The sequence below is a fragment of the Nicotiana tomentosiformis genome, chromosome 4, assembly GCF_000390325.3.
Source record: "Nicotiana tomentosiformis chromosome 4, ASM39032v3, whole genome shotgun sequence".
Lineage (NCBI taxonomy): Eukaryota > Viridiplantae > Streptophyta > Magnoliopsida > Solanales > Solanaceae > Nicotiana > Nicotiana tomentosiformis.
The window spans coordinates 100,424,491-100,447,355 of NC_090815.1; the positions used below are offsets into that span (position 1 = coordinate 100,424,491).

At 38.7% G+C, this 22,865-nt stretch overlaps 2 protein-coding genes across 2 annotated transcripts; one reads left to right on the forward strand and one right to left on the reverse strand.

Annotated features, from left to right (window-relative positions):
- The first annotated feature begins 3,311 nt into the window (after positions 1-3,311).
- LOC138910227 (uncharacterized) lies at positions 3,312-4,202 on the forward strand. Its single transcript, XM_070201453.1, has one exon. The coding sequence runs from the start codon at positions 3,312-3,314 to the stop codon at positions 4,200-4,202; it is 891 nt and encodes a 296-aa protein (XP_070057554.1).
- Positions 4,203-12,249: 8,047 nt separating this feature from the next.
- Positions 12,250-12,672, reverse strand: LOC138910228 (uncharacterized). The gene has a single exon (XM_070201454.1). The coding sequence runs from the start codon at positions 12,670-12,672 to the stop codon at positions 12,250-12,252; it is 423 nt and encodes a 140-aa protein (XP_070057555.1).
- Between the last annotated feature and the right edge of the window lie 10,193 nt (positions 12,673-22,865).

Here is a 22,865-nt window from a genome sequence, read left to right on the forward strand (position 1 = left end):
TGATTGGCCGTGATCAAGAATGCAAGCCGGTTGGTCAAGCAGGAATGATAATGGGATTGATTCAAGAAGGAATAGGAATGGAAGTAAGTCCAAGCCGAGATATGCCGTTGATTGTGAAAGGCGCCCAATGCTCATAGAAGGCAACTTTATTTGCTCCAAAAATCTCGAGATTGGAAGTCCAATCCACTGTTCAAGGTTGTATGTCCTGGGAGGCCGCCCCATCACAAAGCAGAATCAGGGCAGTAAAAGGCATAACATAGCCGATCATAATCAAACTCATTGTGCAACCCCATATGACAAACACGAAAACCATTCCTTGGAACTACAACAAAATTGTGGTGACCTACAAAGGCAAGGAAATCATTGAAAAAGTGGGGAAAACTGGAGGTTTGACTAGATCGGGGAGGTGTTACTCTCCGAAAGAATTGAGGAAGGCCAAGCAAATCAGAGAAGGCCAAATGCCAATAAAAAAAGCCAGTCACTGAAGAAGAGGCGGAGAAGTTTTTGAAAAAGATGAAAGTTCAGGATTACTCGATTATTGACCAACTGAGGAAGAGTCCTGCTCAAATATCTCTGTTATCTCTGCTCATACATTCAGAAGAGCATGCCCAGGTATTAATCAGGATCCTGAACGAAGCACATGTCTCAGAGAAGACCTCAGTCAATCAGTTAGAGAAGATGGTCAACAGATTTTTTAAGGTGAACAGAATCTCCTTTACTGATGATGAACTCCCCGAGGAAGGAGCTAGGCACAATAGGGCTTTGCACCTGATTGTCAAATGTGAGGGGCACTATGTAAAGAGAGTCATAGTTGATGGAGGATTGAGCGTAGATGTATGCCCTCTCTCTACTTTGCAAAGCATGAAGATCAATACAGATAGAATCTGACCCAGTAATGTCTGCATCCGGGCTTTTGATGGATCAGAGAGAGACACCCTTCGGGAGATTAACCTCACCATGACAAATGGACTGGTTGATTTTGAAATTGTATTCCAAGTAGTGGACATGGAAACTTCTTATAACTTTCTTCTTAGAAAGCCATGGATCCATATGGCACGAGTTGTGCCATCCACCTTGCATCAGATGCTGAAGTTCAAACATGACATGCAAGAAATTATTTTTCACGGAGAAGATGAGTCATCCATTTATAAAGACCTATTAATCACGTGTATTGATGCAAAAAAAGGGTGTGAGTCCATTGTCTATCATGCTTTTGAAGTGGTTGTTGTGGACGCTGTTTATGAAGGAAAGCCTATTATGCATCCTCGACTTTCCGCCACATCTATGATGGTGGATGCACTTATACTGAAACAAGGTTATGAGCCTGGAAAAGGCTTGGGGGCATTCTTGCAAGAAATTTCGGAACCCATTTCTCCGTTCAATAACAAGGGTACTTTTGGCTTAGGTTTCAGACCAAGACAAACGGATGAAGACAAAGCCAAACACCGCAAAAATCATGGGTGGGACTTGTAGAAACCAATCCCTCGCATCTTCTACACTTTTTTCAAGTCACGACTCCAAGAGGGTTAAAATTCCTCGGCGCAGGAAAACATTGATGAAATTTTTCATAGCTTCAGCCAGATGTTTTCTGAAGTGAATATGATCCAGGCTAGAGAAAGAGTCTCGGTAGTTTGCTTTTGCAACCTCCTTTTTGTATTTGGGTTACTTTCAGGGTTATAATCCAAACATCTCAGTTTGCTTATTTTGTTTTGATGTTAACCCTTCTATCCTTTCAAATTCAATAAAAATGCAATTCAGTTTCGTATTAAGTTTTGTATCTTTTCCTTTTTTCTAATTCCTGTCATTTTGTTTCTATTTCAATTTCGTTAATGTCGTCTTTAATAACATGACATGCATGCAGAATTCATGCCCAGATCTTAAAAAACTGTCTAATTTTGAAGTAATGCATCAAGAAGTTAAATATGATGAAGATGAGGTTGTTGAGGAAATAAAAACAGAATTGGAACAATTTGAAAACAATCCTAAGCCCAACCTTAATGAAACTTAGCCAATTAACCTTGGAAGTCATGAAGAAATCAGAGAAACAAAGATAAGCATTCACACTGAACAAAAAAATAGAGATGCCTTGATTCAAATTTTATTTGAATATAGAGATGTGTTTTCTTGGTCTTATGATGATATGACGGGTTTAAGTGCTGATCTAGTAGTTCATAAGCTTCCCACGTATCCTGATTTTCCACCAGTCCAACAAAAGTAACGAAAATTTAAAATGGACATGAGTGATAAAATCAAAGAGGAAATTATGAAGCAATTGAGCGCTAATGTGGTCAGAGCCGTCCGATACACCACCTGGGTGGAAAATGTTGTGCATGTGCCGAAGAAGGATGGAAAACTAGAGTATGTGTTGACTATAGAGACTTGAACAAAGCGAGTCCAAAGGATAACTTTCCTTTACCAAACATCCAAATTTGTGTAGATAATTGCACAAAACATGAGATACAATCTTTTGTGGACTGCTATGCCGGATACCACCAGATTCAAATGAATGAGGATGATACAGAAAAGACCGCTTTCACTACTCCATGGGGTACATATTGTTATAGGGTTATATCATTTGGTTTAAAGAACGCAGGGGAAACTTATATGAGGTCCATAACTACCATTTTTCATGACATGATGCATAAAAAGATTGAAGTATATGTCGATGATGTCATCATAAAGAAAAGACACAAGATGATCACGTGCGCGATTTGAAAAAGTTTCTCGAATGGCTGCGAAGGTATGACCTTAAGCTCAATCCAGCCAAATGTGCATTTAGAGTTCCATTTGGGAAACTCCTCGGTTTCATAGTCAGTCGGAGAGGCATCGAATTGGATCCATCTAAGATAAAATCCATTTGAGATCTGCCACCACCGAAGAACAAAACTAAAGTCATGAGTTTGCTCGGGAGGTTGAACTACATTAGTTGGTTCATTGCTCAGCTCACAACCACGTGCGAGCCCATCTTTAAGTTGCTGAAAAAGGATGCTGCTATCAAGTGGATGGAAGATTGCCAAAAAGCTTTTGATAGGATCAAAGATTATCTGTCAAAACACCCTATATTGGTCCCGCCTGAACCTGGAAAGCCTTTGTTTTTGCATCTATCGGTGATGGATAATTCCTTTGGATGCGTTATGTGGCAACATGATATGACAGGCAAAAAGGATTAGGCAATCTATTATTTGAGAAAAAAGTTCACCAATTATGAGGTTAAGTATACCCTTTTAGAAAGGACATGTTATGCCTTGACTTGGATCGCTCAGAAGTTGAGGCATTATCTTTTTTCCTACACTACTTACCTCATATCCAGAATGGATCCCTTGAAGTACATCTTCCAAAAGTCAATGCCCACTAGCAGGCTCGCAAAGTGGAAAATTCTGCTCATAGAGTTCGACATCGTCTATGTCACTCGCACCGCAATGAAAGCACAAGCTTTCTCTTATCAGTTGGCAGAGAATCCAGTCGATGATGACTATGAGCCACTAAGCAAATACTTCCCAGACGAAGAGGTCAACTCAATAGAGGAAGTAGTTCCGGACAACAACCATGCATGGAAAATGTATTTTGATGGAGTTGTCAATATTAAAGGAGTTGGGATCGGGGCAATCCTCATCTCACCTATTAGACAACATTACCCTGCAACAACTCGATTTCGGTTCTTCTGTACCAATAATACGGTAGAATACGAGGCTTGTATCATGGGTCTAAAAATGGCCCTCGATTTGGATATGCATGAACTATTGGCTATGGGAGATTTTGACTTGCTTATCCGGAAAGCCCAAGGCAAATGGAAGACACGGGACATCAAGATTATTCCATACAGACAACGTGTGAAAGACCTCAGCAAAAGATTCAAGTCCATAGAGTTCAGGTACATTCCCATGTTTCACAACGAGCTAGCCAATGTCTTGGCTACCTTAGCTTCTATGCTCCCTTATCAAGGCAACATTCATATTGATCCATCGGAAATCCAAGTTCAGAATCAACACAGTTACTGCAATACTATTGATACAGAACCAGATGGTGAACCATGGTATCATGACATAAAACGATTCCTGAAAATAAGGGAATACCCAAATCATGCCATGGGAGATCAAAAAAGAACTATAAAGCGGCTCGCCGGTGGTTTCTTTCTAAATGGGGAAATCCTGTACAAAAGGACCCCAAATTTGAATTTGTTGAGATGCATAGACTCCACATAAGCTGGGCGGATCATCAGTGAAGTGAATTCGGGGGTATGTGGGCCTCACATGAATGGATACGTTTTGGCGAAGAAGTAACTACGGGCTGGGTATTATTGGCTTACTATTGAGCGAGATTGCTTCAGTTTTGTTTGCAAGTGTCACCAATGCCAGAATCATGGCGACCTGATTCACTTGCCTCCATCGGTGTTGCATCCCATGTCCTTTCCTTGGCCTTTCGTTGCTTGGGGAATGGATGTTATTGGGCCAACCGAGCCAAAGGCTTCAAATGGGCATAGTTTTTTTTTTGTCGCCATTGATTACTTTACCAAGTGGGTGAAGGCCATCACTTTCAAAGCAGTCACCAAGAAAGCAGTGGTAGATTTTATTCATTCCAACATCATTTGTCGCTTTGGTATCCCAAAGACCATTATCATTGACAATGCAGCCAATCTAAATAGCCACTTGATGAAGGAGGTATGCGAGTAATTTAAAATTATGCATCACCATTCTACCCCTTTACCGTCCAAAATCTAATAGAGCCGTTGAAGTGGCAAACAAGAACATCAAGAAAATTCTTAGGAAGATGATCCAAGGGTCAAGGCAATGGCATGAAAAATTACCTTTTTCTCTTTTGGGATACCGCACGACTTCTCGCACATCTGTGGATGCAACTCCATATCTGCTGGTTTATGGAACTGAAGCTGTAATACCGGCTGATGTCAAAATTCCCTCTCTCTAAATCATTTTGGAATCAGAGATTGAATACACCGAGTGGGTCAAGACCAGATTAGAACATCTAATGTTGATTGGTGAAAAACGGCTAGCAGTAGTGTGTTTTGTCCAATTATACCAGCAAATAATGGCACGCACTTATCACAAGCAAGTGCGCCCAATGCACTTTGAGGTAGGCCAGCTCGTTTTGAAACGCATCCTTCTATACCAAGTAGAAGCTAAAGGAAAATTCGCCTCGAACTGGCAAGGATCCTACATCATCAAGAAAGTGTTTCCAAAAGGGGCCTTGCACTTGGTAGATGAAGAAGGACGGGTACCAAACATGACTATTAACGCAGATGCAGTCAAAATATATTATGTTTGATACATACCCACTGCAGAACTTTCACGCATGATTTTCTCAGATCAAGATACTGAAGGCTATCTTTGCTCACTACCCCAAATAGGTGTCACTCTTTTGTTAACCCTTTTAAGCCATATTTGTCTTCTTTGTTTTCCCTCCATTTGGAACTCGTGTACTTGTAAAAGCACAAAAAAATAAATCTTCTGAGTCAATGAACTACGTTCGGCCTGATTCCGAAAAGGATACGTAGGCAGCCTTACCCTGGGTTTGGTCCCATCACAACAGAAAATTCATATCCCCAACACTCCAAAATTGGGGCAGAAGCTTGTTTTATTTGTCACGGTCTCTCAGTAAAAATGGTTCCCAAAAGTTGTAATTCAGTTCAAGGATATTTTTGCCCTTTTTCCGTTAAGACCTTCTAATCGATCTCTGAGAATGTTGAACTCACCATGCCAAGATTGTTAACAACCTGCTGTATGCGATATCTTAGTCAAGGGCGGCGAAAAAAAAAGAGTCTCACCGATGAAAACCCATATGGGCACCGTAAGGCGACAATGAGCAGAGAAATAAGAGAGACTTACTAGTGAAAACCCGTATGGGCACCATAAAGCGACGGTGAGTAGAGAAATGAGAGAGGCCAGTTAGCGAAAACCCACAAAGGGCATTACTGGCTGCACGAGGGTTTTTGATACTCCGGCATTAGCACGACTAAAACAGTTTCAAGATGAACATTTGCGACGGATTTTGAGAATTAGACAGCTCATATGAATCAGGCATCCAGTCCAAAATACATGTCATGATTCATTGAAGTTGGCACATACCTCCAGATAAGTCTCCTTATTCCTCTCCCGGGAAGGGACACCTTTTGTTTAGACATAATTTATTTTTCACTTTTCAATTGCTCTTCTATTTTTTCCCCATAATTTTTCTTTGAGTCCCTTTCGGTCTAACCTTGCATCAAAACCGAAGCAAAGAAAAGTTGCAAAACTGACTACAGTTTTCCCGTAATACCGAGCACAATTTGGGGCGTATACGACATTGATGAAGGCATGAATCCATCTGTGATCTCTTTTGATAAGACGAGCAAAGTGTCTCAAAGAAACTCAAAAGCTCACCTAAGCAAGACTGGCTTTATGGGAAAAGTTGATAAGCGTTTCAGACACAAACTGGTACTAGGTACAAGACAACTAAGTTTGATTTTAAATAAAACAATTGCCTTGACTTAGGGATAAGGGTCAGCAATACCATAGACATCGGGTATGAAACAGTGGGGGCAACATAAGAAATCCAAGGTCTCCAGAAAGAGATATAGAGTATCCGAGCATCTCGGTACCACATTGACAGAATCAGTTCTTCGACAATAGTGGCCGTAAATTCAAGCTACTCATGGTATCAAGTCCACAAACCAATCACCGCTTTGAAATCTCACGATTTTTCTTTATTTGCAGCAGGAACAAAGCAGTATAGAATGGCGATTTCTAAAGGATTAATGTCACCAAAAGTAAGTTTCCTCAAAATCTCCACTTTTCTTTATTTTTAGCATGCATCACTACCGTTCATACCTCTCATTTTTGTAGCTTAACCAAGGTAGAACCTTTTCGCCTAGGGGGATCCAGCTTATAGTTTCGGGTAGAAGTAGTCTTTGCTCAGGTTGTTTGATGTAGCTTAACCCGAGTAGTACATTTTCATCCAAAGGGATTCAACTCATATTTCCGCGTAGAAGTACTCTTCGCCCATTCTCGCTTTTCGTAGCTTAACTCTGGTAGAAGCTTTTTGCTTAGGGGGATTCAACATTTTATCAGTAATACAGGGTACCAACCCCTGGTTACATTTCATCAGTAATACAAGGTACCAGCCCCTAGTTACATTCCTTTTAGTAATACAGTGTACCAGCCCATGGTTACACTCATTTTCAGTGATACAGGGTACCAACCTCCGGTTATATTTCCTTTTAGTGATACAAGGTACCAACCCCCGGTTACACTTCCTTTCAGTGATACAGGGTACCAACCCCCGGTTATATTTCCTTTCAGTACTACAGGGTACCAACCCCTGGTTACATTCCTTTCAGTAATACAGGGTACCAACCCCTGGTTACATATTTCCTTTCACTAATATGGGGTACCAACCCCTGGTTACATTCCTTTAAGTAATACAAGGTACCAATCCCCGGTTATATTTATTTCAGTAATACAGGGTACCAACCCCTTGTTACATTCCTTTCAGTAATACAGGGTACCAGCCCCTGGTTACATTTCCTTTTCAGTAATACATGGTACCAACCCTTGGTTACATTTTTCCGTCAGTAATACTGGGTACCAACCCCTGGTTATATTTTTCCATTAGTAATACAGGGTACCAGCCCCAAAACCGGGTATAGATCCAAAAGCTAGTTTAAATAGGGCTAGCTTTAGAGAACACCCCCAAATCTCTACTAAGCCCAGCCCAAAACTGATAAAAATCTTTTGGGCGAGAAATGGGAATTAAGATCCCCGACATTTATCTTGGTTACAGAGACATTTGTCTGTATCTTCTTGAAGGTCTTCAGCTAAATAACTATATGGCGCCAGTACTTCCATAGATTTTATTTCAAAATTTAAATTAATATTTGGTGATTATTCAACTATGGATCAAAATAGGATCATGTAATTTAGAACAAAGAAAAAACACATATCGTTTTGTGTATTGTAGTTAAAATTGTATTATGGGAGCATAACCTTGTTTAGTTGTGCCCTGTCATAACTCAAATAGTCGAAGACTGGTAACCATAAAGTTTTACAACTGTAATATTCTGGTTTAGCTTACGCGATTATTCTATGAGTATTTGCTATCTCCTACCTTAGCACAAATACGGGTAACTCTACCCTCCAAAACTTGAATATAAAAGAATCATGAAATTTAGCACGTCCTGACTCTTAAAGGGAATGATCTTGGCGGAACCTCTCTATTTTTTATGGTGAAAAATAAAAGATAATGATCGATTTATTGTTAAAATTGTTTGAATGTTGGTAATTTGTTCTTGAACTTTTAGTTCAGACACAGATTTTGATAATTTATTGTAAAAATATCAAAACTCTATTGTTGAACCTTAGAAAGTGTTCGAAGAAGACAAAGCGAGTCTTTGATTTAGTGTTATTCGGCTAAATTGGTGATTGAGCATTATTTGTGTTGGTATTTGGAAGTTTTGTTTCAAAATTGATATTATTTGGAGCAGATTTGGGGTGGTTTGATCGAAATTGAAGTTACAAATTTCCAAGAACACTTTACTGGCCCGATAGAGTAATCCCTGAAGAACAAAAGTATGACAATCCGGTCAGGGGCAGAGGTAGTGTAGTAGCTGCGGGTTCGGACGAACCCACTAACTTTTGCTTAAACCTTGTATTTGTATTAGAAAATCCTTTAAATATGTAAAAATATTTAATTGTGAATCCAGTAACTACAATGAGTTAGGGTTCAGTGATAAGATCAGAACTCACAAAATTTGATCACGCCCAACTATGCCTTAAAAAAAGAACTAAGTGATCGTTGCAAATATATTCCGGCTAATAAGTCCGGAGTCGAATCCCACAGAGAATTAACCTATCAAACACAGCTACTAGACTCGCACAAATTCACACAATCAATCTTCAGAAATATTTAAGTAACAGATTGGGTTTTATTAACTAAATATTACGTAATGAAAATATAATAATTAACAACTAACTACGAACGGGTTGTAAACAAGAATTGGAATGATCTAAGGTTGTGATTTTCCCTATTGTCGGAATCTTTTCTGCTACGTTTTCTACAAATTTGCCTAAGTCTTCTCTATCGACCATGAGCACTCCAACTGTCGTAACTCTCTCCCGAGTAATTACCATAATTTACTAGGCATATTCTCATGAATTACGCTAGCTGGCATTAAGTACAACTTACTCAGATCGCATCAAGGTTTCATTATCCCTAAACCCACCTTTAAACCTCCGTATTGATCCCTCATATAAGTTTAGGAGTGATGTTGTTCAACAACTACCTAAATATGCACTCTCTCCCGAGTAATACATACTAAATATGCACAGCTAATTGAGGGCCCTTCAATCAACCACAAGAATAATATAGTTGAATAAATAGAGAAAATACTACGGCAAATCTATATTAATGTAACAAGAAAATTATCCTTCAATAGGTTCCATCAAACCCCTAGATAGGAATTTAGCTACTCATACTCATAGTAATAATATCCCAAATATTTTGCATAATTAAAATACAGAGTAAAGATGAAAAGATATAGAAATTGATGATTCTAACTCCCAACAGGTGATTCCACCAGCTCTTCTTGCCTCTGGCTGCAAAAGTCCCTCCAAGTGGTGTTTTTAGGTCTATTTATATGTGTAGAATAAACCCTAAACATGTAGGCCAAGTCCTAGTCAAACCCAGAAATGAATTAAGTCTTCAAAACTCGGATTGGACCTGGCCTCAGGCCTGCCGTCGCAAGCCTAACGCCTGGATTTTGGCTGGCCTCGCCAGGATAAAGCCTGGTTCAGCCTGGCCTCGCCAGGCTAAAGCCTGTTTCAGCCTGGCTTTTGGCTGGCCTCGCGAGGTCTCTCCTTTTCACTGTTCTCGAGCACACTTTCAACGTTTAAGTATCTATTTTGCTCTACTTTCATCTCCAATTCACCTACACATAAAATAGATTCCATTATGCGCAAATAAAGTGTAATTTATCATTAAAGCATGTAAAATGCAAGGCACATAATGTACAAAACTATAGAATTATAGCCACACATTAATACCCCATACTTAAACATTGCTCGTCCTCGAGCAATCAAACTACATTTATAGACACGACCTTTTTAAGCAATTCTCCTAACTCATTACACCAAGAATTTTTTTTAAAAAAAATAAAATAGTTTAAGTACACAAGTGTGACATCCTTGGCTCAAGATTCGACTCACAAATACCATGCCTTATTCACAATTCACTTACTTACTCTAACATGGATGTCAATAACATTACCTTTCCTTCATGAATCATGTGCCCTCACTCAATCAAAGAGCTTAGTTCCACACACAATGAACTTTAAGAACATAGGAACTCAAGATAGACAAAATTCACTCGCTCTCAAAAATAACATTCATATGCCACAAATGATGCACCATAGGCTTGCCCGTAGTGTAATACTCTACTAATCGAGTTCATCCAGTCTAAGATCAAGTAGGACTTTCATTGGTTGTAATGTAGGTTGCGGGTCGGGTAGGATACGTTTAGATATGAGTGACTACACCTCCCTTAAGCACTTAAGTACATATACTTTGACACACATCCCATACTTATGCCAAACCAAACATTCCACCTTCACTTCAATTTATATTACCCCATATTTCTTTAAGCATAATTACATTAAGAGTCGCCACTTATCAAAGAATATTCTTTTTCCCAGCAATACAACTATTATTATTATTATTATTATTATTATTATTATTATTATTATTATTATTATTATTATTATTATTATTATTTTCTTTCTTTCTTTTTCAATTCAAGCGGCTCTTACTTTTCTTTTTTTTTTCAAAACAGTTTACCTTTCTCCTTATTTCATTAGTTCCACGCAAAAATCAAACCAACTACCCCACACTTTAACTTTTACAAAGTTCATAACAATTCAAGTGCTCATTAGAGGTGAAAAGGTTCAAATAGATGGTTACTTCAAACAATTGGATAAGGCTTGTAGTGCGGTTGCCAAAGAAACAGGATTACAGGCTCAAAGGTGTTAACTACGTTACATAACTTTTAGGTGGGTAAACTATATATATATGGCTTAACAAAGAAATGCCTATATCACTTCTCATACTGAACAAGACTACTATTTCGCTTTGCACACACACAGGGCAAGTTCTAGACATCAAATGCAATGCACAGAATACATACAAAACTCACACACACATGGCACATAACCCACTTAGGATTGGTTTCATCGCGACACTCCAGTCAAAGCAGTTAAGCAAAATTAGGAATCTACGATTTAAGGTACTTATGCGAGAGTCAAAAACCGAGCCTGAGCGTCACAACCATAGTACTAACTATTCTCAAAGCATAACAAAGCTAAGAGATATTGCTACAATTAAATGCATAGCTTCGTGGTTTCTACTCCTAAAAATTAAAACTAACTATACCCGGTTCAACTAAAAGCCCCTAAAAAGAACTGCGGCCCAAAGAAAAACCAAGGGGGAATTACTATACTACCTTAGCTCATGCATTGTCCTCAGTGCATGCACAAAATGACAAAACACGAAAAAATGAGTAGGGTGTAAAGAAACTCCCTGATCAAGCAACGCCTTCATCTCTGATGCTCTCCACTCCTCATCATGATCATCCTCATCATCATCTCCCTCATCATCTGACTGCTCTGGATCAACCTCAGACTGCTCTGGTGTGTTGATATCCTCATCATTGGGGAGCCTTTATCCATCTCCTAACCCAACCAGCTGTTGGGCATGAGCATTGAGCGGGTACTGGTGCTCCAATTTAGTCCTCTCCTCAGATGTGTCCTGTCGACCTCCTATCCTTAGCTGCAAATCCATCATCCCATAGAGATGGGCCATAAAACTATCATCCCGAGCGTTGTGCTCGGTACTTGTCAATGATGTCATGGCAGTCTCTTCTTTCAGCTGAAGGCTAGTGATGTTTGTTTGTCGTAGGGGCTGATCGATGGTGTGGTCAAACTCTGGCTCCTCTTCAACCTCCTCGTGTCTTAAGTACTGAGTTAGAAAATTGGCAAATGGCATTCGATCGATCTTTTTACTTGTTCTGACTACAGACATCTGGTAGCGGATTAGATGACCCACCTTTACCCTTTGACCCGTCATGAGGAAGTAGAGCACACAGGTCCCCTCACGGCTAATGAGTGTGTCATGATTGCACGGTAGTAGCCGTGCATTTATCAGTTTAAGCCACACTTGAGCCTCCGTCCTCATCTTCTTCTTGGGAAACCTCTTGTGCCAATTAGTTATCTTATCCCGGACCCACTGCCGTAGAATCGGCACCACTGACTCTAAACATGCGAGAGTCATTTGATGCAGCAATCTCTATGGCTCCGGTGGGGTGAATCTCCACCACACTAAATGGTCCCGACCATCGTGACTTCAACTTACTCGGGAATAATCTCAACCTTGAGTTGTATAGCAATACCTTATCTCCGAGTTTAAAACTCCACTCAAGAATATTTTTATCATGCATTATTTTCATTCTCTCATTGTATAATCTTGTGCTCTCAAAAGCATGGTAACGAAATTCATCAAGCTCGTGCAGCTCTGTGACTCTACTTGTGCCCGCAGCTTCTATATCGAGATTCAACTGTTGCAGTGCCCATAAAGCTCTATGCTCTAACTCCACTGGTAGGTGACATGCCTTCCCAAATACCAATTTATATGGCATCATACCAATCGGAGTTTTGAAAGCGGTACGATAGGCCCAGAGTGCATCATCTAACTTTCTTGCCCAATCCGTTCTTGTAGCATTCACAATCTTTCTCAAAACACTCTTTATCTCTCTGTTCGACACTTATACTTGCCCACTCATTTGTGGATGATATGGGGTGGCAACTTTGTGGCGTACACCATACTTTTCTCACAGATTTGCAAAGGCTCGATTACAGAAGTGAGTGCCTCCATCACTGATTATCGCCCTTGGAGTGCCAAATCAGGTGAATATGTTCTTTCTCAAAAAACCAATTACCCCCTTAGCATCATTTGTCGGGAGCGATGTAGCCTCCACCCATTTCGACACATAGTCTACAGCTACGAGTATGTATTTGTTGCTATATGAGCTAATGAAAGGCCCCATGAAATCGATTCCTCACACGTCAAACACTTCTACCTCTTGAATTGGGTTCATAGGCATCTTATGTCGGCGGGAAATATTCCCAGTTCGTTGGCATTCATCCCAACCTTTCATCCATAAGTGTGCATCTTTGAACACTGTCAGCCAGTAGAAGCCCGATTCCAGCACTTTCGCGGTGGTCCTTACTCCTCCGAAGTGGCCACCATATGGTGATGCATGATAAGCTTGCAAAATAGAAGATTGGTCTATCTCGGGGATACATCTCCGAATCATGTTATCAACACAAATCCTGAACAGGTAAGGCTCATCCCAATAATACATTGACAGTCACGAAAGAACTTTTTCTTTTGAACAGAGGAAAGATCATAGGGGACAATACCGCTTGCCGGGTAGTTTGCAATGTCTGCATACCATGGCGCTTCCTCCAATGTCACTGCTAGCAATTGTTCATCTGGGAATGTCTCAGTTATATCTTCTACCTCGACTTTCTTTTCAGCTCCCTCCAACCTTGAAAGGTGGTCTGCCACTTGGTTCTCTACCCCTTTTCTATCGCGGATCTCCAAATCAAATTCTTGTAGCAAAAGAACCCAACAGATCGAGCGTGGCTTTGACTCCTTCTTTGCTATCAGGTACCTAAGTGTTGCATGGTCAGTATAAACAATCACTTTTGAACCAATCAAATAAGACCTGAATTTATCGAATGCAAACACCACAGCCAACATCTCTTTCTCAGTCACGGTATAATTGAGTTGTGCACCGCTTAGCATTCTGCTTGAATAGTAAATTGGGTGCACCAGTTTGTCCTTCCGCTGCCCCAGGACTGCTCCTATAGCATAGTCACTCGCATCACATATGAGCTCAAATGGTTTCTCCCAGTTGGGTGCAACGATGATTGGTGCAGTCAACAGTCTCCTCTTCAGCTCCTCAAATACTAACCTGCAGTCATCAGAAAATACAAAAGAATGATCCTTTTCAAGGAGTTTACATAAGGGGTTAGCAATTTTAGAGAAATCCTTTATAAATCGCCTGTAGAACCCGGCGTGCCCGAGGAAACTTCTTACTGCCTTAACTGAAGTGGGCGGTGGCAACTTCTTAATCACCTCAACCTTAGCATGGTCAACCTCAATACCCTTACTGGACATTCGATGCCCCAGCACTATACCTTCTTGTACCATAAAATGCTACTTCTCCCAGTTCAGCACTAAATTTGTCTTCACACACCTTTTCAACACTCTTCTTAAATTGTGCAGACAATCTTCGAACGAACCCCCCCACCACACAGAAATCATCCATAAAGACTTCCATAATATCTTCAACCATGTCAGTGAAAATGGCTAACATACACCTCTGAAAGGTGGTCGGTGCATTGCATAAGCCAAACGGCATTCTCCGAAAGGCAAAGATGCCATACGAACAAGTGAATGATGTCTTCTCTCTATCCTCATGGGCTATGGAAATCTGATTGTACCCCGAATACCCATCCAAAAAGTAGAAGTGTGACCTCCCTGCCAGTCTATCCAACATTTGGTCAATGAATGGTAAAGGAAAATGGTCTTTCCGGTTGGCTGTGTTCAGTTTTCTATAATCCATACAAATTTGCCAACCCGTAACTATACGAGTTGAGATCAACTCATTATTCTCATTGGGCACTACATTCATTCCACCCTTCTTTGGCACACACTGAACTGGGCTAACCCAGTTACTGTCAGAGATTGGGAAAATGATTCCCGCATCTAACCACTTGATCATTTATTTCTTCACCACTTCTTTCATGTTGGGGTTTAGCCTTCTTTGATGTTCTCTGGAAGGTTTGTGCCCATCTTCCAGTAAAATCTTATGCATATAAAATGTCGGGCTGATCCCCCTATTATCTGCAATGGTCTAGCCAATTGCAGTCTTGCATTCCATTAACACCTACAAAAGTTGTTCTGCCTGCACATCTAACAAACTGGATAAGATAATAATAGGTAAAGTGGATTTAGGTCCCAAGAAAGCGTACCAGAGGTGAGACGATAACGGTTTTAGTTCCAACTGTGGTGGCTCTTCAATTGACGGCTTAGCTGGAGGTGTTTTTCTTTCTTCTAAGTGTAAGGGCTCGAATTCGAGCTCTCTTTTCCAGTACCCTCGCCCTTCAAGGGCCAAAACCCACTCTGCCAAGTTTTCAACATTCATGTCTTCTAAGTTCATGAGGCATGCTGCTAGAGGGCAGAGTTTCATCTTCCTCCTCCAAGATCACATCCACAGCTTCTATTAGAGAGCAGTTAGCAAACTCACTGGGTCGCCGCATAGATTTCTGCACATTAAACGTTATCTCTTCATCGTTCAGTCTCATCTTTAGCTCTCCAGTTTCACAATCAATTAGGGCTCTCCCAGTGGCCAAGAATGGCCTTACCAAAATTATGGGAATCTCCTCGTCAACCCAGCAGTCTAAAATGACAAAATCTGCTGGGAAAACAAATTTCCCCACCTATACTAATACATTATCAAGGATACCAGAGGGCCTCTTCACTGTCCGGTCGGCCAGCTGTAATAACATAGACGTGGGTCTAGTTCTTCCAATGCCTAACTTTTTGTAGATAGTCAAGGGCATCAAGTTAATGCTTGCCCCCAAATCACAAAGAGCCTTAGCAAACGCATAGTTGCCTATTGTGCATGGGATTGTGGAACTCCCTGGATCAGATAACTTCTCAGCTATGGGTCTTGTCACAACAGCACTACATGTCTGAGTCAGTGTAACCGTGGCCAAGTCTTGAAAGTCAAACTTACGAGACATCAAGTCCTTCATCATTTTTGCATAACCAGGCATTTATTTTAAGGTTTCAATCAATGGAATGTTTACCTGAATTTACTTCAATATCTCCAAGAATTTCTTATATTGCTCATCTTTTTGATATTTGGCCAATCTTTGGGGGAAGGGTGCTGGAGGCCACTTCTCTAATGTGGTTTGATTTTGAACCTGCCCTGGCACTGTTTCTGCTGCCTTCTCTTGCTCTGACTCAGTTTCCTTCGCGCTTTCTTTTTCTTTGCTTGTTTCAGCTGGCGCATGTTGTACCGTCACCTCTGTTAACCCCGTTGAGTCATCTATCCCGATGGGTACTGGCATAAGTGTTTCAGTAGGCCGGCTTTCGCGAGCCATCTCTTGCTCCAGATCTAGGTCTCTACCATTTCGTAAACTCACTGCCATAAGCTGTTTAGAGCCTTGTTCTTTTGGATTAACTTGTGTATCTGTAGGTAACGTCCCTTGGGGACGATTGTTTAGGGTCATAGAAATCTGTCCTAATTGAATCTCAATACCCTTTATCGCTAATTCATGCGAGTCTACCCTCTGTTGCATTTTTCCTGTGGACCCAATCAATTGTTGCAGCATTCTGTTGTTGCTGTCCAGCATTCCCTAAATTTTATCAAGTTTAGTAAACCCATCATCTGGTCTCATAATCTATTGTTGTTGAGGTTGTTGATAAGTCAGCTGCTGATTTTGCTGAATGTAGCCATGTTGCCTTTGGTAAGGCGCAACTTGACCCAGTGGTCGCATAGCTCCAGGATTGTTGTTGTTATTGTATTGTTGTTGCGCTGGTCTATATTGTTGATTATGTTGACCCCAATTCTGACCACCTTACCTCTGTCCCCCATTGTTGGCTACATAATTCATATCTTCATGATATTGCTGGTTGTCACCTTCCGCACTCCACGAGCAAACATATGGTTGGTTAATGCATGGTGTACATAAGCCCCCATTAGTTGTGTCAACTATGTGAACCTGCTGCTTCTGGCCTGATTCATCAATCTTTTTGGTGAGGATATTCATTTGTGTCATTAGAGTGGCCACATTCTCAGCTATGGAGTTGTTTGGGTCCAAATCCACTGAGTGAATTACCGGAGTGATCGTGTAGGCTCTTATCATCCATCCTGAGTTTTGTGCCATCTTATCAAGTAGGATCTTGCATTCAGCGAATTTTTACTCAGAAATGCTCCACCTGCTGAAGCATCAACATTGGCCTTTAAATTGTCAGCCAGTCCCATGTAGAATTTCTACCCCAATATCTGATCTAGAATATTATGATGTGGACACTTAACCAGCATGCCCTTGAACCTCTCCCACGGTTCTTGTAGTGATTCTGTTGGTCTCTGCCTGTAGCTCAATATATCATCAATCTATTGGGCAGTTTTATTTGGTGGGTAGAATTTGTTCAAAAATTGCTTGACTAATTCCTCCCAAGTAGTGATGGAATTTACGGGGAGTGAATTAATCCAAGTCTGAGCTTCTCCTATCACCGAGAATGGGAACAACAAAAGCTTTATTGCGTCCGGTGTTACGTTAGGTTGCCTTTGCGTTAAACATATTGACAGGAAATTCTTCAGGTGCTGCTAAGGATCTTCAATGTGTGACCTTGAGAACAGTCTCTTGTTCTGTAATAAATATAGTATGTTATTTGTGATTTGGAATGATTCTGCTTGTATCTGAGGGACTGCAATTGTGGTTGCCAGATTGTCGGTGGTGGGTTATGCCCAATCATATAATGTTGTTTCTGGTACAAGAGGTACCACACCCCGAATGTTTGGTTCATTCTCATTGTTTCTGTTGTTGATTGGATTTTCTATTCCATCAGCCATGTTTGATTCGATTTGTTCTGTCGAGTTTCGTTGTTGTTTGCTTTTCTTGTTTGTACGATTTAGTGCTTTGAAAACGTTCTCAGGATCTGATAACGCTTCAAGCAATTCACCAGTTCTTGAGGAGTTTCTAGGCATGTACATGTAACACCCAAGACTACAAACGTTGAAATTTCAATGTATTTGGTTTAGAATGGAGAAATTCACTACACTAAGTATTCTAGCATTTCTTTTAGCTGCAATTAATAACATCGTTAATTCCCCAACAACAATACCAAAATTTGATCACGCCCAACTATGCCTTATAAAAAGGACTAAGCGGTCGTTGCAAATATATTCCGGCTAATAAGTCTGGAGTTGAATCCCACAGGGAATTAACCTATCAAACACAGTTACTAGACTCGCACAAATTCACACAATCAATCTTCAGAAATATTTAAGTAACAGATTGGGTTTTATTAACTAAATATTACGTAATGAAAATATAATAATTAACAACTAACTAGGAACGGGTTGTAAACAAGAATTGGAATGATCTAAGGTTGTGATTTTCCCTATTGTCGGAATCTTTTCCGCTACCTTTTCTACAAATTTGCCTAAATCTTCTCTATCGACCATGAGCACTCCAGCTATCGTAACTCTCTCCCGAGTAATTATCACAATTTACTAGACATATTCTCCCGAATTACGCTAGCTGGCATTAAGTACAGCTCACTCAGATCGCATCAAGGTTTCGTTATCCCTAAACCCACCTTTAAACCTCCGTATTGATCCCTCATATACGTTTAGGAGTGATGTTGTTCAACAACTACCTAAATATACACTCTCTCCCAAGTAATACATACTAAATAGGCACACCTAATTGAGGGCCCTTCAATCAACTACAAAGAATAATATAGTTGAACAAATAGAGAAAATACTACAGCAAATCTATATTAACGTAACAAAAAAATTATCCTTTAATAGGTTCCATCAAAACCCTAGATAGGAATTTAGCTACTCATACTCATAGTAACAATATCCCAAATATTTTGCATAATTAAAATACAGAGTAAAGATGAAAAAATATAGAAATTGATGATTCTAACTCCCAACAGGTGATTCCACCAGCTCTTCTTGCCTCTGGCTGCAAAAGTCCCTCCAAGTGGTGTTTTTAGGTCTATTTATATGTCTAGAAGAAACCCTAAACGTGTAGGCCAAGTCCTAGTCAAACCCGAAAACGAATTAAGTCTTCAAGACTCGGATTGGACCTGGCCTCAGGCCTGGCGTCGCCAGCCTAACGCCTGAATTTTGGCTGGCCTCGCCAGGTCTCTCCTTTTCACTTTTCTCGAGCACACTTTCAACGTTTAAGTATTCTTTTTGCTCTACTTTCATCTCCAATTCACCTACACATAAAATAGATTCCATTATGCGCAAATAAAGTGTAATTTATCATTAAAGCATGTAAAATGCAAGGCACATAATGTACAAAACTATGAAATTATAGCCACACATCAATAACCTTCAAATTCTGGCTCCGCCTCTAAATCCGGTAGACTTCAATGAACAACTTAATAAATAGGTGGAGTAATAATAGCATCAACTCTACATAATTGGTAGAGAAATCCTGAAAAGCAAAAGCATGACAATCCGATAGATTTCAATAAATAATTTAATCCGGTAAAAAAATACTTGAAGACCTTGTGGTGGTCTAGAGTTATTTTTTAATACCGCAAATGTTGGGGACATTTCACTAAGATCACTCCCAAAAAAGTCCTTTTAATCACCTAATGTATATTGATAACTTGGTCGATTGAAGTATTCCGATAATCAAAAGAGGGTCCTATAAATTAGTTAAACAACAAGAGATTTCGACAAATTATTTCTGACTCCAGAGGTATCTAGAAATGGGAACAGATCAGATTAAAATAAGAAAAACAGTAGGGTTCTTCACGTGCTTTGTCGTGTAAAAGACATAACGATTATTTTAAGATCTTTGTTTGCAAACATAAGTGATTATAGTATCTTTTGAGTACAGTATCTGCTGCCATTATTTCGAAAACAACCACACCAATTGCCTAATTATCCTCAGAAATTTCTAGGCGCTTTGCTCACTTTGTCTAGAAAATGCATGCTTTTCCAAGTTTTGAATGTGCGGAACTTAAAATTTGGCCAAACTAATTGAATTACACTTGATTTCGAAGTTGCTGAAGTATTTAATCAACCATTTATGGCTTAAAAAGGTAGTTGTGACTTGTGTATTTGTCTACGGCTCTCCTAATAAACAAAATTTGCTCCTTTGATGTTTCAACTACGGTTGGAAATTAGAGATTATAATTAATGACTCTTAATCTTTGATGTTGATATTGCAACTTGTTGGAATAATATCCTTAAGAAAGGGTACGTTTTTCTTAACTTCTCCAGTCAAACTACTATGCCAAGATCAATTTAATTGACTAGAAAGGGTACGTTTTTCTCACTTCAATGTAGCGTTCGAATCGCAGCAAAAGTCATTTTATTTCCTTCCTTTTCTCTCTCAATATTCACGACCCATTCCATACTAAAAAGTTAACCCGATCAAATTTGATTAAAAGCAGCAGCTTTTCGTGCTCAACAATAACTTTAACGTAACAAACATTTTCTTCCTTCAACTAATGGTATTATTTAGCCATCGATTAAGAAGAAAATAAAAGGTTTTGACTCCTCTAACCACCTCCAAAACCTAATTCGAGGTGAACAACGTACCGTCTCAAACAAACTACAACACGCAAAATGGACCCTTCTTAATCGGCAGGTAAAGGAAGGTTAGAGTTTGCGCAAGTTACATATTTGGGCAGTCGGTCAAAAAATTATATTTGCTAGCTAAATATATAAAATATATATATAAAAATATGTATCTTATGTATTAATATATAAAAGATATATTTTATCGGTTATTATTTTTTACAGCGGCTATATTGTATAGTATTTCCTTCGAGTTTTGGTGTTTACTGGGCTTTGATTGCATCAAAGGGTCAGGCATGGCTTAAATTGGGCCTGAACAGATAAAAGTTCTCCCACGTTAAGGGCCCGTTTGGCCTTAAAATTTTCACTTTTGGGGGGGAAATATTTTCACTTTTCGAAATTAGTGTTTGACCATATAAATTTTAAATCACTTGAAGTTGAATTTCGAAATATTTTGGGATTTGAAAAACTCTAAAAATCTGTTTTTTAAAAATTATTGACAAAAATTTAAAAACAGCTCCAAATTATATTTATATTCAAATACAACTCTAATTTTCAAATAGTATCTTCACTTAAATTTTTTAAGACTTTTTTTTCGAAATTTACAATTCTTATGTCCAAACGCCCGCTAAATGTAATCCTAAACTTTGCAAACATATTATTTAGTAAAAGAGTTACTAGTCGAACAACAATTTTTTTTAAAAGTACCAGAATTGGAATTTAAATTATTTTGATATACTTGCAACACTTTATTTACTCTTACCAACTTTTTCCAAATGATTTAAAATTACTTTTTGGGATATAGTTTATGTACCTACTTTCTCACAATGCATAAGATGTACATATAGACGTCTTCAAAGTAATACTCATTAGGTTTACGCAGGTAGTATTAATCCATATTTTGAGTTTAATTAATCATCTCCCTCTCTCCATTATCAGCAGAGACTCCTATTAGTGTTAATTAAAAAAAAATAAAAATAAGAGCAACTAGATGAAAGTACAGATAATCTCGGATTCCAGAAATATCCAGCAAATTTGAAAAGGTTGAAAGAAGTAAACAAGTAGGGTTCTTCACGTGCTTTGTCGTGTTAAAGACATACTATAACTAATTTTGAGATCTTTTTTTGCAAACTGAAGTTATTATAGTATCTTTGAATACAATGACAGTAGAGACACTGCATTTTCTTTTGAAAATGACCCTACCAATTTCCTAATTTTGCTCAGAGTTTTGCTCGAGTTGTCTAGAAAATGCATGCCCTTTCCAAAGTTTTGCACGTGAGAAATTAAATTTTGGTAAAAAAGAATATATATGAGTGATCAAATTAAATAATTAAACTTTAATTTGGAGTAATTGCTGAAACATTTAACTAATCTTTGATGGCTTAATTATGTGTCTTCTTCTCCAAATGTTTATGGTCTATGATCCTACTGCTCAATTCCTACATATGTAAGTGACTTGTGCATTTTGTCTACGGCTCTTCTAGTCAACACAATTTTGGCCTTTGATATTTGAATAAGCTTGGAAACTGGATATTTTCATTAAATGATTTTTTTTCTTTGATGTAATTTTTAGCGTTTAGAATGAACAAGGTTTTGGAAAGAAAAATTCTAAGTTTGGAGATTAACAATCTTGTTTGTTTTAAAGGACGGGCTTCTTTGAAAAGTGAAGCAAAATGTTTTAATTAAGAACGCAATAAAATTTGGACCAATAATTCAAAGTAAGTATACATGAATAAAATAGTACTAGCAGTAGTACTTAGTAAAAACTTTCACATCAAATGATGTACAATAACTGTCATTTAGGTACTCTCTTTTTCTTAGAAATATCATTTTTATAGTAGTACTAACCTCGCTATCTTTTAGCTCCCGTTTGGATATAAATCATTTTTACTTTTTTTTCAAAAATAATTAAGAAAATTGTTTGTTCATGAAATTTAATCAGTTTTTGAAGAAAAAAATTCAAGCTCCCTAAAATGATTTGGGCTAGTTTTGAATGAAAAAATTATATTCACACACAAAACTTCAACATTTTTTCAAGTAAAATATATATATCCAAAATACAACTTTAACTTTTAAAAATTATATTTCAATACAACTTAAAAATATTTAAGTTTTTATCAAATCTATGTCCAAACACTACTTATTTTAAGGAATCTCGATATTCACGTAAGTAGCCCTACTTGTCACACAACTGATAAGGGATTCTATGTGCTTTTGTAAGAAAAGAATTGTTGGGTCATCAAATTGTCATAGCGAATCTATAGAATTTGCTTTTCCAATCCTACATATGCCACACTACTTAATTGACAATTTTTTCCGTCCATTGACTTAAAACGAATGGAAAAAATCCGAGAATAATTTCACAACAATAAAAGAGAATATTTAGAAAAAGGAGTCTAAAATGGACAAAGAAACAGGTAAAAGAAAAGGGAGAATTCCTAAAAAAGAATCCAACCGTTGAATTATCTCAATTTCGC